Genomic DNA, 19,160 nt, shown 5'->3' with positions numbered 1-19,160 from the left:
TTAAAGAGAAATTTGGAAAATTTTTAATCATTTGAGTTGTCAGATGTCTTACCAGAATCTTAGACCTTAATTAGGTTCTCAAGGCTAAGGGTCTTCCCAGTCGTGAAGGAAAGAGCACGACTTGATTCAAGCTTTAAAAACTGTAACACTTAATTGTGGGACTACTCTAAGTGTGAAATAATGAAGACTCTGAAAGCCGGAGATATCTTTAAGAAAGGAGCTAAGTGTTTTTTTTTTAGGTATCTGCTTTCTTAGTTCAAAGTCGGCGGCATCTCACTGTGCTGCAGCTACTGCAGAAATAATTAAAACGGTCATTAGAAGAAATCTTATGTAACGTTTTATCATTAGATGTTAGCACATTCATTTCTGGACCAAACAAAAGCATGAAGAAAATAATTGCAGATGATCAAGGGCTTTTTGACCTTGTTAGAGTACGGATCAATCTCCCGTCCTGTCTTTTAACATTTGCTCTACAAAAAATAAAGATTAAAATGTTAATAAAATTCACTTCAGTCTTAATAATGTAAGTTATTTAAGTAATTAAGATCGTATTTAAAGTAAGCCTAACTCCACTCTGACAGCAACGTGCAATAGGACCACTTCTACACATCTCCCATCACACTTTTTTTGTTGCAGTATTTTATGCTTTTAAGTCTTTCTGTAAATCTCTCTCTCCCTCCGTCTTTAAATCTTCTGCTCTTCACAGAAAATAGAGTGTTTAATAATCTGTTTCATTTTCGCTCCTTGTATTTTTCCACTTCTGACAATAGCTCATGTTCAAAGGGACATATTAATCTGAGTGATACATTTTAATGCGTACACTTAGCAGGTTGCTGCATTTATCATCAAAGCGAGGATGGAAGATTGTTCGACTGAGGGGATATATGTTAAGCAACTGCTGGGAAGCTCTGCAGAGGGAATGGAGTGAAATTACATTTTTTAGACCTTCATCACTGGCGCCCTGCTCCGTTTTGTGTTTGCGACTCTGCGAGAGGAAAGATTAGAGCGCTGACATACATTAGGATGCATCTGGAAGAGGATGTTTAAGGCAAGGCTGAGCGGAGACACCTATGTTACAAATATGCTTTCTAAGGAAGATACATTAATATAACATAGACTGATATGCTTTTTGCAGTACATAAAGTGTGTCTAATTATAGTCATTCAGGAAACTTAAACCTCTGCTGTAACACAGTCGTCTTCCTCATCCTCACTGCTCATACTGTGCATTAAATGCATTTTAAGTTTATAGCAACAAACTATGCACCACATTATGTTCCTTTTAGCCTCAGGATAGTTCTGTGTAAAGCTAAAACCGTTTCTCAATTTATCATCTTGCAGTCACAAACATTTTATCTTCTCAGTGGAATGTAGGTCTCGTCTTTAACTGGACTATTTAACGCGTCTAGAGGCTGGATGATGTCTATGTCAGCCTCTAAGAGATTTTATTATCATATTGTATTTAGTGTCATCCATCTTCCCATCAACTCTAACCAGCTTCCCTGTCCCTGCTAAAGAAAAGTACCCATACAGCATGATGCTGCCACCGCCATGGCTTACAGTGAGGATGTTATTTAGGGGTATTAGAGCAAAATAGTTCTGAATACAAATGCATGCCACACTTTTCAGATTTTTGATTGTAAAAAAAAATATTTCAAAAGTACGTACTATTTTCCTTATAGTTTACAATTGTTTACCAGTTTGTGTCGCTCTTTCACATAAAACACTAAATTAAGTCTAATGAAGTTTGAAATTTCAACTTGATAATCGATATAAACATGGTTCTTTAGAGCATGTAATTAGTAAACTTATGGCTTTCCCTTTTTTGCACAAACGCTCTTCCCTCACAGCCTCTTCGCTCTGCTGCTCCATGCTTCTTTGTGAAACTGAGCACAAGAGACACATGAGTGCCATGTGCACACTTGCTCCACCATCATGCATGTCTTCAAAGCCTTGTCTTTGGATTTATGGGTGACACTGCCATCTGCTGCATATTCAGCGCAATTTGCATAAGTGCTCATCCTAAAAATGGGATTCTCTCCCTTATCAAAATGCCTTTTGTTCTCTTTATAAATAAGTATGCATTTGCATTCTTTTTGTTTGACTTTTTCCAACAATCCTACAGCATGTAGGCCCTGCGCTGACACGCCAAACAATGCGCGGACACATGCTCCCACAAGCCCCCCCGGGTATTTCATTACCTCGAAAGAAGTGTTTCCCCCTCCTCATTTGTCAACTTGTGACACTGAAGGACATTCTTCATAGAGCACCACAGAGTTCAGGCTGTCAGTCAGCATCTAATAAAAGGCCTGATCTGTACTCACTGTCTGGCTCTAGCAGCTGCATATATATATATATATATATATATATTCTTCCATGCCTGGCCAACTAATCACAGGGGTTTCTCCAGCTGGAAAATGGACAGAAAAACTCTGGGAGGCGGGCAGAGATGAAAGACAATTTGAGAAATCCAAGCTATGTCTAGATCTTATCTGCAGTGCGTAAGAACAAAGACGCAAACGGGCTCTGAACTTCAGCACGGAGCGCTGCGATTTGAAGATGAAATCCCTGCGCAACTATGTGTCCAAGGACTTTTGATCTCGCGTCTGAGCGTGATTCAGCCTGCCGCTGCGTTACGCCGGGGTGGCCATGTATCTTAATTGTGTTGTTTCTCCAGACTCTTATCATCATTATCTGATAATCATCGTTAATTATCATATGTATGAGGCCTTGTGAACAACATCCTCTCAAATACAGAACAGTTCTGTTCCTTTTAAGAAATATCCAGGTTTGACTTTGTGAAATCTCTGCCCTTTAGCGCTGGAGTAAAGACTTTAATTTGTTTGCTGTAAGAGCTATGTTTGCGTTTGTTCCTGTGTAACGTGTTTCGGATTGGGAAATTATTTTTGCAAATATATGAATATAAAAAAAGACCAGATGGGGGGGGAGTAAAAAAAACAAAAACAAATTAGCTTTCCGCATTTATTTCCCTGTATTATGGCTGTTAATATCCGGCTCAATCCCAAGCCAGGATATTAGTCCGCTGATAACGTTTTCATCGCAACTCCTGCATGTTGAACGAGAAAGCCTTAATCTTATTGATGCAAAGTTATGACCTCTTAAAAGACTTTTCTCCTATATCTGTATCCTATCTCTGCTTGCCCCCCCCCCCAGTGGCTCCCAGTACAGATGACGTAGCCCTCTATGTGGGCATTGTCATCGCCGTGATCCTGTGCGTGGTTATCTCCGTCGTCGTGGCGCTCTTCATCTACAGGAAGAACCATCGGGAGTTCAGCTCCGACATCATCGATTCGTCTGCCCTGAACGGAGGCTTCCAACCGGTCAGCATCAAGACCGCACGCAAAGGTGGGTCAGCGGGGATGTTAAGGGTTTTAATCTGTGGGCATGTGTGACAAAATAGGTGCAACGTGTGCAAATTATTGGAGATTTCCTTTTTGATCATTTACATGCATAACTAATTACTCCATTATCTCATGTAAAATTAGCATTTTTCATTTAGATGTTCTTGTATTTTATTGTTTTTATTTTTTATTTTTTTGTTATAAATTAAATAATTACTTTAGTACCTTAGCATGACAACCAGAGCAGAAAAGGGTAGATTAGTCAAAGTTCAAAAATACTAAAATGAAATGAACGAGGTCCAAATGTCATTTAAAAGAGCTCCCAATAAAAAAAAGTACATTATGTCACTTTACCTTAAGGCACCACCTGAAATAATATTATTTAAGATTTTAGTTATGTTTTTGACAAAAATAAATAAATAAATAAATAAATTCAATAAAATAGCCACAGGCCATAATATATCCTGCTACTTTAGAGTTGATAAAGGATTTGATTCCAAAATAGTTTTGGTTTCTTACCAAACATCTCTACCATTACGAATGCCTTGTTTTGCATTAGCAAAAAACAAAAACAAAAAAAAAAGTCAAAAATAAGACATAAACAGTCTTCAATTTTCTTAGAATTATGTCGGCTTTACCTCAAGCAGGTTTTTGTTTTTGTAACTGTCTGTGTTTTAAATATTTAGGCTTTTAAACAAACTTGGCAAACAAGATTTAGCTGAAGGACAAGTCAACATCACAGCACATTAGATCACGTTGTGTTAGCCTAAATGCTTTGAGAGACATCTGGAGTGGCTTACATTAACAGCCCATAACGTCCGCCTTTAGAGGTTTGTTTGACCTGGACGCTCTAAAGTATCAAACGTTTCTGCGATGTGAATGACATGCTATGATGATGTAAATATATGACAGAAGGTTAAACCAGGACTTGTCATTAAAGCATAATTGGAGTCGCCTCTGTGCCACAGTGTTGATCTGAAGTGAGTCATCAGCACTTAAACTGGACTTAAAGGTAAAGCGTGACAACAATGACTGGAGGCAGTGAAAAAAAAAAAAACAGGTTTTAAAAAGCATTATGAGGCTTTCAAGTTTTCTCTTCCATAATGAAATCGTGCTAAAGAATTTCTCACTACTGCTTAAGTTAATTTTACAAAGTAACTTTCATTTTAAGGTGAAAAATGAAAGACTTCATGCCAGACTCAGGCCTACTACTGTTTCTGTTGGGGAGAAACATACAAAGAGATGTGGACATATAAAAACAATGTTTTGAGAAAGTATTATTTTAAGTGTGCAATTATCAGTTAATATGAGTATAAACAGAAAGAAAAATGTGTAAGCTCTAATTAGTAGTAAAATCTGTATCATATAGTAGGTTTTTACTACTATGTGCTTCACTATGTAATCAATTGTCACGTGATATACAAGCAGCATTAACGAGATTGAATAATGATAAAGAAACATATTAAGGCAAGTTGGCTAAAGGATTTTCAGTTCCGCTGATCAACATTTCTGCTTAGTGTCTCATCACATTATCACTTTTTATTTTAATTTTATGGGAAATAGATGTTAACTTAGGCGTCAAATGTTTCATTTCAAAGGATTTGTGGAAATCCTAATGTGATAGTTGTTGGTTTTTCATCATTCTGCTTTAATTTGTAGCACTTAACACCAGATTTTTAAACGTGGAAAACCAAGAAAGATTTTGTTTTTCTTGTATCTGTTTGTCTGTTTTTTCCTCTACCTGTACCTGCAGTCTCCTCTCTCTCTGCAGTGATCCCCTTAATTCAAAGTGTAATCACCACAGCCGCTGACGTTTCATAAACAACAAATAATCACCCCTAATTTTATTACCTTCCGTGGCATATGTGTGGTATAAAGTATCCCGTGGCAGGAAAGCGGAGTGGGTGTGGAGGCAGTAAAGGAGCTTAAGTTTGCAGGCTTCCTACAGGGTAAACTCAGTTCTTGTGATGCCATCTGTTCTTCATGAATCACAGCTGCGCCACGAACTTCTCAGACTGAGTAATGTTTGTTGCCACTGAAGCAGACTTCCTTAATGAGTGAAAAAGCAGCAGAGTAAAGCAAAGCAGCTGTTCTGAGTTCAGTTTTGTGTGTTTTTCCCCCAAAATTACAAAAACTGGATTTACTTTGCCTTTTTTTTTTTTTTTTTTTTTTTTTTTCCTTCCCACAGCTGATCTCTTAACAGCACCCCCTGACTTGACCTCGGCGGCCGCCATGTACCGCGGCCCGGTTTACGCCCTCCATGACGTGGCCGACAAAATCCCCATGACCAACTCCCCGCTGCTGGATCCACTGCCCAACCTGAAGATCAAGGTGTACAACTCCTCGGGTCTGGTGACCCCTCAGGACGACCTGGGAGGGGAGCTGTCCTCCAAGCTGTCCCCAAAGCTTCCCCACTGCCTGCTGGACAACAGCGACAGCACGATGGGCCGGCGCATGCAGACGCAGACGCTGCTGCGCACCAGGGATCCCTCCTGCACCGCTCTGGGCTCCTTCAGCTCGCAGGGGGGGCAGCTGATTGTGCCCAACTCAGGTAGAACAGCAAGATGCCTCCGTATCTGTGTGTTGATTTGATATCCAGTAGAAATGTTCACCGGTTTAGGGAGATGTAAAAATGTCTCCACAAAAATTAGTTTTTGTGAAGACCTAGAAATGTACATATTATTATGTTCTCCATAAGATTTTTACTGATATAATGATCTAATCAAATACAAACCTTTTTTTTCGAATGCTAAAACCAAATCATCCATGATCCTCGTGCAGTTTTCAACACAAACACACACTATCAGTTTTCCTTGCAAAGCAAACTCTGGGTACAGTAGGCGTGTTGTTCCACTTGCAGACCTTGGCTGCCTGTTATACTTTACCACCGCTACATAAAACATACAAACAGATGTGACTTTGAAGTGATACGCTTAGCCATATGCAACTTATCAGGCAGCTGACTGCGCGCAGTATGACAGGAGTTGATGGATACCTGAGGTGCCTCCACCACAAGCGCCAAAGTCGAGGTGTTGTAGTTTGAGGCAGCTTACATTAGCCATGCTGTCTTCACTTCAAACACGTGCAGGCTGTACGGATCACACCACAGATGCGTGTTGACAAGCATAGACAAACTAGCTCTGACTTTAAAGGATGCAACAGACTTCTCACATTTCTCAAGTTTTTTTTTTTTTTTTTCGTTTTCTTTATGATACCTGAAAAATATTTTCACCTTATTATGTTACACGGGCAGTATGGAGCAGAAAGGGCATTTGATATTCGATATGTTTGTGTGTCAGAGTAATGAAATATTTGGTGACACTTCCTGTGTGGCTGTTCCTGCATTTTTAAAATGCGCCACGGCTTTCCTGTGAGGCAGATCCGTGATCGAAGGGGAAACCTGTCTGTCACCTTTTTGAGAAGTTTACTTCAATTACAATGGAAATCAGTGTTCAAACTTAATACCTCCCCCTCCTGAGAGAGAAAAGCCTAGATTGTGTGTATGCATGAGGAAATTTGATGGATTTGTTCCTAAAAAAAAAAAAGAAAGAAAAAAAAACACATGAGACAAGACATCATTTCAAATCAATCTCAGATGGAAAAATGCAAAAGCTGTAGCTATATAGGAACGCTATAAGGAGAAGGGAGATCATTGATTGTAGAAATGAAATCCAGCATCATTTACGATATCATGGAAAAGGCAATAAAATGTGAGTTTTATGTGAGAATACATATTATCACCATGGCACAGAATCCAGAAGAAAGATGTAATAGTTTCCAAAACAATTTTCCAAAAACCAATACTTTTTATTTATTTATTTTATTTTTTTTTATCTTGAACCCTTTTGATGCATGCACATTCATTTACCGTTCAAATTAAGCACTACAGAAAAAAAAAGCACCACAAATGTAACGTGCATGCTACACTGGTGGGCCACACAAGTCAAAGTTTTGATTGCACGTTTGTTTCCTCTCTTATTTGTTCGTCAGGCGTGAGTCTGCTCATACCAGCGGGGGCCATTCCTCAAGGCAGAGTCTACGAGATGTACGTGACCGTTCAGAGGAAGGACAACCTGAGGTACAGATCTCTGTTCAACACCCGAGAGCTGTGTTTACCCCCGTCCACTGTGCCCTGTCGCACTCTCACACAGACTGCTGTCAACACTGTCACTGAACAGCATGTGTATGTTCCTTTTTTCATTTTTTTTTTTCCCCCTCTCTCTAAATAAAACCTTCAGGCCTTCTGTGGAAGATGGTCAAACAGTGCTGAGCCCCATAGTGAGCTGTGGGCCTCCTGGGGCCCTGCTGACACGTCCCGTCATCATCACCATGCACCACTGTGCCGTGTGTGACGGCCAGCAGGACTGGCTGATCCAGCTCAAGAGCCAGTCCCCGCAGAACCAGTGGGAGGTGAGATTTCAGACTCGCAGAAAAACCCAGAGAATCCTCCGCCTGCTGCGGCGGAAACCAAGACCTGCCGCCGCAGACGGTTCTGAAAATGTACATTCGTGTAAGGCATCAGGATGGCTTCCTTTCAAGTTAAACATCGGATTTAAAGTTTAATTTACTCAGGGCATTTTTGTTTTTTTGTTTCCAAGATGTATGTGGTTTGCTGAAAGTTTAGCTGCGCGTTGAGTAAAGAACAAACGAGAAAGATGATATTCCTTTGAACAGCAGATAAAAGTTTAGTTTCAAGCTCGGTTCTAATCAAGTGCTGAAAGAGAAATCCTCTGATCTCTGAGAGTAAAACTGGTCTTTACCCGTTCCTTTATTATGGCTTTCTTCGATACATGTGTTTTTGTGCACTGACTTATTCAAACCCTTTTCCTCAGAGCCCAAATTATCAAGTCAGATCACAGTAGATGCTTAAGGATAGATATTTTGTCCCTTCTATGCATCTGGGTCTTGTTTCCCTCTTTATTGTGATTTTTTAATCAAAAGTGTGGGCTAGATTAATGTGCAGAAATGCTTATTGGCTACATTTTACATGGGATTAATGAAATACTCCATAACTGGCTTTTGAAATTCAAAATTTGTTGCCTGAAAACAGTTTTCATTTACATATTACCACTTTGTTTATGGACAATAAAACAATAAAATAAAATAAAAAACCACATCTAAATTCACAGCTTTTGTGAAGCTGTGAAGTTACAGTTTTACAAAAAAAAAGAGGACAGTAAGAAATTGAAAACACTGTGCTTGGTCTCATCATTCCTCTTCCCAATTATAAATATTTACCCGTCGCATTTAAGTAGTTCTGCTTCGTCTTGCAGCCCTCAGACTCGAGTCAGTTCCTCTGGCTGCAGAACGCCAAATGCTTGCACACTTTTCTCAGGCGTATTAGGGAGTTCTTCAAGCTGAACGAATGTGAAACACCCTGTACTCCAAGAGCCACGATGTTATAGCATTGGAGTGCCATGAAATAGGGTTCCAGGGTCTGGCATTAGTCCACCATGGCATGCTTCAGAAGACACAAGCCTCTCATCATTCTGCATAAATAAATCAGTTTGAACTACAAAACCCTCGCTCCTACGCTCAGGTCATGACATCAATCGCGCTGATTGTTTAAAACTCCTCATGCTTGTGCTGATCTGACTGAACCATCGCCACTATTTAAAATAGTATTCCTATTTCCAAAGTTAAACATTTGTAGTTCTTCACATGCAACCTGCAGCAGCATCTAAATAAGATCTTGTAGTGCAATCTTCCAACACAGCTTGATTCCCATTTTGTGTTAGAATATTCCTGAAAAGTTAATTTCATTTGATTTAAACCCAAATCACTAAGTGAAACGCATATTTATTAATTGCATACAGTTTTTCGTTGTAAGTGTTTCGGTTAATTATGATGATTTATTTTTATTTTTTATTTTTTTTGCTTACAGCTAATAAAAACATGAAATTTAAGATTGGAATAATAAATCATTCCAATGAAAAAAACGTTTGTCATATAGAAATGTGAGCTTGGTAACCTATCCCCTGTGAATACCAGGGATCCACTTTATTTTAATCTGACAAATGAGCATCATCAGGACACATATTCTAATTTTCTGAATGTGACTTTATAAACGTAATACAGTCCTTGAAATTACTATGCACTCATTTTTCTTATGCCTGCATTAAAATCATTTAATCACTCATAAAAGGTCATTAGTATAAACTCTACTTCCATCCTTATCACTGAAAGGTCTTGACAAATTCAAAATAGTTTAGTAGTTTAAACTGTAAACTCATCATTTAGACAACATTACAATATTTTATTCGTTTACTTGTTTTCTAGTCGAGAGAAAATTTTTGGACAAAAAAAAAAATCCTGTGGAGCCAGCAAACTGCAAACATGAATAATCATTCTGAAATCATGCAGATTTCAGCTGTTTGTCTAAATTGATATAAGAATCGAAATGGGCAAAGTGGCAGTTTCAAATTCATCTTCGGTATCCAATACGATGCTCTTTCAGCAGGTTACTAAATAATGACTTCAGCATCCTTACTTTTTTTTTTAAACCTCTTCATGTGCAGTGAGGATTTTTGTGGCCAAAAGAAAACAGCACAACTCTAATCATTTTTAAATAAAAAAAAAAAAACAAAAAAAACAAAACAACAACAACCAATGATTAAGTGTTTGAACAGTTTGACCAGCTCATAAATCTCAGCTCACTTCCTCCCAGAAGTTTGTGCTACGTGGGCGACTGTGAAAACACACTTTTGGATCCGTCTTTAGGAACACAGGAGATGAGCATCGCTGAATGGGTAATTACCAAATCTATATGGAACTCACAAATACACACGGCGTCCCTCCAGAGGCATGTTGATGATCACAGAACGTATAGTGAGGAATATTTTGTGACTTTCTGCTTCATAAATTTCTTTAAAAAAAAAAAAAAAAAATCCTGGGAAAAAAAAACAAATCCTAGCCAAAAGATGTGTGGTGTGAATAAATTAAAGCTGCGCTCGCTCACTCGATTGCGTTTGTTTGTGCACATACTGTATAAACAAAGTACAAGCTCACTTCGTCTACTGCGTGTTCTCATTATCCCCCAATAGGAAAGCCCCCGGTGCCATCCCATAGGGCCAGTTAAAGAGTCTAATGATCAGCCATAATGCTGCTGTTAAATGGCACAGCTCACAATAAAATGCTGTAATTCCTCTTCTGTCTCCCATAATGGGTTGAATTAATACCAGTGTGCTGCTGGCAGGAGTGTTTGTTACACTGAGAAAGAGAGCGAGTGACTCAAAGATCAAGATCGGGAGAGCCGGCGGAGAGAGAGAGAGAGAGAGAGAGAGAGAGAAGACAGGATGGGAAGACGGAGGGAGGCATGAGTCGCCTCAGACAGGACGGTCCTAATGAAAGAGAAATATGTCCAGGCGATGGCGCCATTAAAGGGGGTCAGGTTCAGATGGCCTGAATACTACATGTTCCATTATCCGGCGTACATAATGAGTGAGTGTCGGAGGGAGTCACACGCGAAAACACACATTAATATTGCAAAAGGACGGAGCTTGTTTTTTTAAAGGTCAGAGCCTTAATTGTGCCTTTCGCATTGAAATTCATCTAAATTTACCGAGCAGCTACAAAACGTGGCGGTAAACAAAAATAAATCCAAAACGCTGCAAAGTTAGATTGTTGCTTCCTGCCGACCAGCAGGTATGTTAAATATGTAACTAGTGCCATAGTTTAACGTTCTTTAAGTACGCTATTAATCAAGTTAACGGCTGGTTATATACCAGGGCTCTACTGATGAGGGGATTCAGCCATTTGCTTCTGGTGTGTTGGGAAAGGGAGGGCAGTGGCTTCAGAAGACGGGTCTCGGTCTCCTCTAGATGAACTAGATGTTAAGTCACCTCCCACCCAGGAAAAGAACAAATTACACGACGCATACACACATCAAATCATTAGTGATTTGGTGAGTGTAAGACAAAATTTGTTCTGGGAAACTCTCCTACTTTGGCTGCATCAAAAACAGTTTTTTAAATTTTCTGTGATCCTCAGACAAAATCGGGGTTCCTACACTTAGAGTTGTAAGACAGCAGCATAACACTAATGACATAATTAAATCTCCTTTGACCACATGCATTTTTTAGGACTAATTTCCAAGACGACAATCTACTAGCTAATCTGTACGTTTGGATGTTGGACACAGCTGACCGACTGGTGGTCTTTGCATTCTTTTGCGCGCTGCTACACATTTTCAGATTCATGGCGTCTCATGTTCTCCGCTACGTCCTGACTCTGCACGCTCTTGAACAGTGGCTTTTTTCATATATCGTGAGATGACTTCTGTCATCAAAGGCCATTATTACTGCTGACAAAGTCTGTGTAAGTCTGAACTGACTTAAGGAGCAGATCGTGTTCGCTTTTGTTCAAAAAGGCGAAACAAAGCGTCAGTGTTGGTGGAGGACGTGTCAGCCGTCCTGACGATCTGATTTCGTGTCTTTAATCCCAGATGGTCGCTCTCCTGTTGCTACATTTGTTGATTTATGCTTTTATTCTTGGTTTTTTGATGAAAGCACGGACATGCTGGCATATCAGCATGTACATTCATTGCTGTTTTTATCTACCTGTCTGTGCTGCAGGATGTGGTGGTAGTAGGAGAGGAAAACTTCACCACGCCGTGCTATATCCAGATGGATGAAGAGGCTTGCCACATCCTGACGGAGACGCTAGGAACATACTGCCTCGTGGGCCAGTCTCTCAGCGCTGCCACCATCAAGCGCCTCAAACTAGCCATCTTTGGCCCCGTCACCTGCCCCGCCATGGAGTACCACATCCGAGTTTACTGTCTGGACGACACTCAGGATGCACTCAAGGTACACACACGGCTGCGCTCGCAGGTGATTTAATCTCTTCGCGTCTGCTGAAGGTCGTATCGGCAGAATTGGATTGTTTTTGAGCATTAATGACACATTTTTGGTTTTTCATTTTGCCTGAGCTGTTCGGTGTGAGGGAACAGCCAGCAGACGAGAAAGCGTTGCACGGTCCTGTCACGTCGCTTGAGATACGATGCGGCTCCCTGAGAGATGTTGCCTCTGCATCAATGCAATAAGCCACATTTATCCCCCCTTCTCTGCTGCTCTCTCATCACATCAATTCTGTTTAATACCTGGACGCACCTATGTGGAGGAAAGATAAGGAGAAATTACTCTGCTGAGGGGGATATTGAACGCAGTTATTAAATTTGGGGACGGGTAATGAGAGGTGATAGTTATCCAGCTGCAAGAACACAGACCAAGGCTGTTTCTTTTCCTCTTTTTTTTTTTTTTAAGACTGACACGTCTACAAGCTGTCCTTGAAAACAGGATGCACTGCAAGTTGTGGATGGTCTCGTTGCAAATAAAGTGCATGTGTGCATTTGCAGGAGGTTCTGCAGATGGAGAAGCAAATGGGTGGAAAATTGCTGGATGAACCAAAGACTTTAAACTTTAAAGACAGCACCCACAACCTGAGACTTTCCATCCATGATGTTCCCCAGCCGTTATGGAAGAGCAAACTCCTAGCAAAGTATCAGGTAGGACTGCAAATGTCTCCCGCAAATGTCAATTCCGTATAGTCAAATAAACCAAGTCTGATTTCTCTTTAAGAAGACAGTCTAAGAAGACCTCCTAGCAGTCAGTCACACCCCTCCATGTCCATGAGATATCAGTTCCTTTTACTTACATTTTGAAGCTTAGCTTTAGCAAGTAGCACAGTTATCATGTCTGGTATTTCTAAAACTGCAGACATCATGTAGTTTTCTTCAAGCATGCTGATCCTGACTTCTAATCAGAGATTTTCAAAAGTCTGCTTAAACACCAAATCTATCATTGTCCGTGACGGACAAAGTTTGAAAGTTAGAAAGAATTTAAAAAAAAGACTAACCTTGTTGTCCTCTGTTAAGCTTCCCTTTGTCTCCTCTCTTACTCTTGTGCAGTCTAAATGAATGGCAGACCTGTGTCAACATCTCATGGAAAATTGTTTCCCTTCAAGCATCTTTTAGTCTCTCAGTGCTTCAGTTTGACACATTTAGTCAAACTGAAGATTTTTTGTTTTCAGCATGAACTGGTAGCGCTTGCAGATCAGGAGAAAAAAAAGAAAAGAAATACATGACCCTTTTTTATTATTATTATTATTATTTTTGCTTTCATTTCTGTCCAGCAGATCAAGCTGACTATTTTATTTAAAAACATATTTTCATAACGGGACCGATGCTGTTGAGAACGGTCCTGCTTACTCCTCTGTGTCTCTTGCAGGAGTTGTCCTTCCAGCAAGTGTGGACCGGTTCACAGAGGAACCTCCACTGCTGCTTTACTCTGGAGCGCTTCTCAGTCAGCACGGGGGACCTGAGCTGTAAGATATGTGTGCGGCAAGTTGAAGGAGAAGGACAGATTTTTCAGCTGGATACTACACTCTCAGAGGTGCGGCTTTATATCTAAAGGTTAAATATACGATATTTCAAAACAGAAATGTGGTAGATGAAATCTTTCTGCAGTAACACTTGGCGGCATAATGCCAAAAGAAGGTTCCCCCACTCTGGATGGAGTCAAAGGCAGGACAGAGGTTCGCCTTCCTGCTGGGTGATGCTACACATTACAATGCTGTGGTTTGGATCAAAACATATGTATTTCTAATAACGGCCCAGTCAAAGTTAACATTTTCTCTTCCACTTCCCAATTATACGCTTGATTTGTTCAGTCACACAACATCTTATTTAGCTACAATGAAGTTTGAAGAAAGTGACGAAATGTGAACAAGTCCAAGGAGCGAGACTACGTTTTCTCTGACTGCAGCTCCTTCGGTGCATCCCTTCTATCTGTACAGGACTCCCAGAGCATCGACACGTCTCTGCTCGACCCCGCCAGCAACATCACCACACTGGTCGGTCCGAACGCTTTTCGCATCCCGCTCTCCATTCGACAGAAGCTGTGCGGCAGCCTAGACGCGCCGCAGACCAGAGGCAACGACTGGAGGATGTTGGCCCACAAACTTAATCTTGACAGGTGGGAAGACGAGCGAGACGCTTGCGTAACATCAGGACTGTGTTTGCGCCCCGACAGGCTGCTGCCAGCGGCCAATAAAACTCAAAAAGCCGCTCGTGTTAAACTTTTATCTGCCGTATTATCCTTTTCAGAAGAAGCAGAGACCTACTTTGCATGGAGACAAATTGCAGATAACTAATCTATTTTTAATTTGATTGTGATTGTTCTGCTGGGATGTGACTCATTGTGATAAACATCAGCTGAATTGAGATTAATTGACGTGGAGCGAACTCCGACAAAGACGGAGAGAGACGAAGATGGAGAGAGACGCTTCTTCAGTGCAAAACGTCACCCGCGTGTGTCTTTGATGGTCCCGTGCACGCGTGCGCGTGTGTGAGAGAGGGAGAGAGAGCGAGATGGAGATACAGTGTGAATCCATTTATAAGATCCCAGCTCAGCAGGACAGCCTTATCACAGGCAGCAGCTGCAGATTGACGAGACCTCTTACCGAGTTCAGCACGGAGGCAGAGGAACGCTAGCGAGAGACTTCAACTAGCTCCTCACTCACAGCTCACACTAGTGATGCGTCTTAGTAGTGATTTTTATGTTTTGTTTAGATTTGTTTGCTTAAATAAACTTTCCTTCTCAGACAAAAAATTAAAAAATAGTAAAGTCTAAAAGTTTTAAAATAAAATATCTTATCACCATAATATCTCATTTTAATCAAATGGGGAAAGCATCCTGACGAAGGAATAATTGTATTCAACGTTCTGCTTTTCTAAGTTTCTTAAGCTATGTGGCAGCTTTAAGTTGTAATTCAAGACACTGTAAATACGGCTTTCAAGGACTAATTTCTTGATTGCTCCTCAAAATGGGAAAGACCAGAGAACATGGCGTTCACAGATTCATGTCGATCTACAATTTAGTAAATCGCCAAGAAGATAGATACTTGTTTAAACATACCCATTCCTTACATTCACATCAACTTTAAAAGGAAAAACGAAACCGGAGCTGTGTTAAAGGCTGGTTTTGAATCTTTCTGCTGCAAACAGTGAGGAGGACGTTAAGGAGGGTCACAAAAAAACAGCCTCAAAAGATCTTGGCTTGAGATTCATGCATCCACGTCATCAAGCCTGAGTAAGAGCAATTCATTTTAAGGTTTATGTCTTTCACCAGGCGTGCTGCTGATATTTGTGGAGAGTATCAAATCTTAAAATCTACACAACCATTCGTGTTGTTCCTGCTTTGTTCTGGCAGAAGTTGCTTCAGTCTCTTCTTGAGCAGCTGTTGAATACTTTTAGTCTTTCGGTGAGGAAAAGTGTTGTTGATGTTTTAATTAATTGAAGATCTCAGAAAGTAAGAACGATTAGCCAGCCAAGTTCCTGACTAGCAATTAATTTAGCCTTCAATTGACCTTTGGTGATTTGACCGTTAAAAAATTAAGCGGTGAATTAAAAACTCTGAGAGTTTGAATGTTCTCCAAAGCAGAAAAAACTTATTTCATCTTCAGCTTTTTAAACAAAAATCTAAATAATTCTTTGGACGGACTTGTGTTTTCTAAGTTGTAAAACTGGCAAACATAACAAAAATATTTTGGGGGGAAAAAAATAGTTTAAAAATCAAGTGTGTGTGGCGCAATTACTTGATGGGTTTAATTAGAGAGAATTTGATCATTTGAGTTTTTGCCTCAGCTATATTTTCTTTTGAGAGATTCAAAAGAGTGTATTTAAAATGTATACAGACCAATCAAAAAGCAGCACATTTGTAGACATGGAAGTTTTCTGGAAACATGTGAATACCTCAGCAAAGAAGCAGCTAATATTCCTTTAGATTCGCCTCTCGGCATGTTTCCTAACACACTCCTCCTTGTTTCTCTATAATCTTTCGTTTAGGTATCTGAACTACTTCGCCACCAAATCCAGCCCTACGGGAGTTATCCTGGACTTGTGGGAGGCTCAGCATTTCCCCGATGGCAACCTCAGCCGCCTGGCCCAGGTACTGGAAGAGATGGGTCGCCACGACAGCCTCGTTCCTGCTGCGACCGAGCACTGACATCTGCTTACATCTGAGGAGGAAGGAGATAAAAAAACAGGAGTGAAAGAAGAGAGGAGTTAAAGGCAAGACTTTGATTTTGGAATCTCAGTGGAAAATGCTCTTTCGCGCTTCTAAAAGCTACCTGAGAGCACGCTGATGGAGGTGGAAGTATCGAAACAGCCAGGTCTGCTCAGGCATGACCCAGTTAAACATTGGCAACAAAAGGGTGTAAAAACCTGGAGAGCAAACATGAACCCTTGCCAGTCACTTTTCTGGCTGATCCTTCCTCTCTCTGGTGCAACAGTTTGATATTTTTGGCTCTAGTTTCCTTGGAAACAGCTGTCCGGTTGTTTGGATGGATTTTGCTGCCGATTCCCTCACAGCATTCGAGTAACAATCGACGAGAGGTCAGTGGATCAAAGGAGGAGGACTGGGTTCAGAGAGAGCAACACTCAGCCATCAAAGTCAATATTCTGCAATCCTTGATAACACAGTATTTAACAATATACATATTTGTGCTTGTTTTTTGTTTTTTTTTATTTCATTCTGCCTGTTAGTATGTTGCAGAATCCTTTAATTTAGTTGCATTTTCTTTCTTTGTGTCACAGCACCACCTGGTGGACACTCACGGAAGTAAGAGTCAGAAAAACAAAGGGATAAAGAACATTTTCACATCTGTTGTAATAATAATTGCTATTATTTAGTGTTATATATTATTATTGAGTTTTTATTATGTATGCAACTTTTTTTTCCCACAACATTTTGGTTATTTCTAATCTTATTTTTTATTATTATTATTATTATTTTTCAAAGCTCCTCCCCTGGTTATCCCCTTTTTTTAAATTAGAAATTAGATTTGGTATGGAAGCCTACATAATATCCCATGCAGAAGAACAAAATAACAATGACAGTAATGACTTTTATGATCAGATAGAATCATTTCCACAACTCGATCCTGTGATCAAACAACTTTATTTTTGTAGGACCAATGTGGCTGGAAACAGCTGCTTTCTACCAAAAAAAAAATGGAGACGTAAGATGTGAGGGTCAGTTTAGCCTGAAAGTTAATCAGTTAAGTCTCGTCTTGCTTCGTGTTTGAAGTCGAATCACATTCTCCAGCACTTTGAGACAAAGGCTGAGATTTTAACTGATTTGAAAGTTTGTACATTAAACGACAGAAGCCATCAGTGTCGTGATGATGCTGGTCATGTGCATATTAATTATTGATAGCTATAAAAGCGACATTCCTTTAATGAAGCGAGAACTTGCGACTTTTCCAGTGTTCTTTTTTTTTTCTTTTTTCCAAAATGTATTTGTCCAAGTTTTTGTAAAGCTGTCTATGCAAACTCTGCATCCTTTCGAAACAATCTATTCATTTATCAGTGGGCTAGCCTTTGCATTACCTGATTGTCCTTCAGCTTCATGATTAATGTTGTGCATAGCGAGAATGTAGCCTGTTTGTTTCTGGCACTCATGATGTTCCTCGCTTGCGTTTCATCTGTCGAGTTACTGTACAAAGTGTAAGAAAGAATTTTTAAGACTGATAATAAATTATATTTATATGCAACAATATAAATGAAGCATTCTTGTTTGAATTTCTGAAACTGCAGAGCAATGTTTCAGAGGAGATTGTTATCCTGTGGGCACAAATTTTGGCCAAACATTTTTGTACTTGTAAATCCAACTTTGTAACATTATGAAATAAAATTCCTGAGAAAGTCAGGTTTGTGTATCTGTAGAAAAGGGGTTTTTTTTTGTTGTTGTTGTTGTTGATACAGTTTTGTGTAGCTTACCATATGATTACAGGCAAAGCAGAAATAAAAATGTGAAACTCCACTGCTTGGATCTGCTTCTTGAGATCCAAGTGTAAATTTCCCTCACGATTTTTATGTCTTAAACTGAGTGGACGGTGGCAAACCCAACTGGTCAATCTAGAGCTGAAAAGTGACAGAAAATTATTGGTTCTGATTAGCCAGTTTGCTAACATAGCTAGCTTGGGGCACAGAAATTAGGCTAATAGAGGGACAACTAGTGGGTAAATGCTACGCAGCAGGTCCATCTCTTTTCTGATTGTTTGGTTATATATATATTTTTTGCCTAATCACCTTAATGCACAGAGATGCAACAGAATAATTTATTTTCTCATGGTAGAACGAACCCAAACTGACCAATCAGCTTAAAGTGGAGTGACCGTCTGAAAAGCGTGACACCTAAAGCGCTGTTGAAATAAACCCAGAGTACATCTGGGACGCAGGAAAATAATCTTTCAGTTGGACATTTCATTGAGCAATCAGCTTGTGGTAAAGAAATTGCGCTAAGAAGGCGACATCTAGAGGAGAGTGGAGCAGCAACAAACCAGTCTGCCTTATGATTGACCAGTTTGTTTGGCACTGACCGTTTGGCGTTGAATAATCATCTTGAGGCACAGAAAATGTGACAAGAGTAAAACCTAGAAAGGATCAAACTTAAACGCTCACCTTACTGGCAAGTTAGATTTTTTTTTTTTTTTTACATAAACAGCTTTTTCAACCAAAGGAAGCACACCAAGGCATCGTCTAAAAGAAGCAGAGGGAAGGTAAAAAAAAAACAAAAAAAAAAAAACCCAATAAATCAGACTCTCTTCTGAGTGGTCAGTGAGTTTCACAGCGACCAATCAGGCTGAGGTAGAGACATATCCTGAGGGCAGCTAAGAGGCAACAAAACAATTCATCTCCTGGTAATTCCAGGAGATGAACCAGCAAATCCCATTGCATTTGTAAGATACCTGGAAAACATTGAAAAGTAACTAATGCGTTCCACAAACCGTTTTGGGA

General features: G+C 40.0%; 1 protein-coding gene across 4 annotated transcripts in view; it reads left to right on the top strand.

Moving 5' to 3' along the window:
* The window catches only part of unc5cb (unc-5 netrin receptor Cb), a 148,437-nt gene extending 131,381 nt beyond the window's left edge, over positions 1-17,056 (top strand). For all 4 annotated transcript variants that reach the window (XM_007568483.2, XM_016679987.1, XM_007568490.2 and 1 more), the window contains 9 exons: positions 3,174-3,365; positions 5,550-5,912; positions 7,352-7,439; positions 7,600-7,771; positions 11,935-12,168; positions 12,717-12,866; positions 13,588-13,752; positions 14,156-14,334; positions 16,206-17,056. In XM_007568483.2, coding sequence (XP_007568545.1) covers positions 3,174-3,365; positions 5,550-5,912; positions 7,352-7,439; positions 7,600-7,771; positions 11,935-12,168; positions 12,717-12,866; positions 13,588-13,752; positions 14,156-14,334; positions 16,206-16,365 — 1,703 coding nt within the window. In that variant the 3' untranslated portion in view covers positions 16,366-17,056. The remainder of the gene's footprint in view (positions 1-3,173; positions 3,366-5,549; positions 5,913-7,351; positions 7,440-7,599; positions 7,772-11,934; positions 12,169-12,716; positions 12,867-13,587; positions 13,753-14,155; positions 14,335-16,205) is intronic.
* The last annotated feature ends 2,104 nt before the right edge of the window (positions 17,057-19,160 follow it).

This window comes from Poecilia formosa, unplaced genomic scaffold (genome assembly GCF_000485575.1).
Source record: "Poecilia formosa unplaced genomic scaffold, Poecilia_formosa-5.1.2 Scaffold6, whole genome shotgun sequence".
NCBI lineage: Eukaryota > Metazoa > Chordata > Actinopteri > Cyprinodontiformes > Poeciliidae > Poecilia > Poecilia formosa.
Note: the sequence above shows the minus strand (reverse complement) of the source record. Positions and strands in the feature narration are given on the sequence as shown.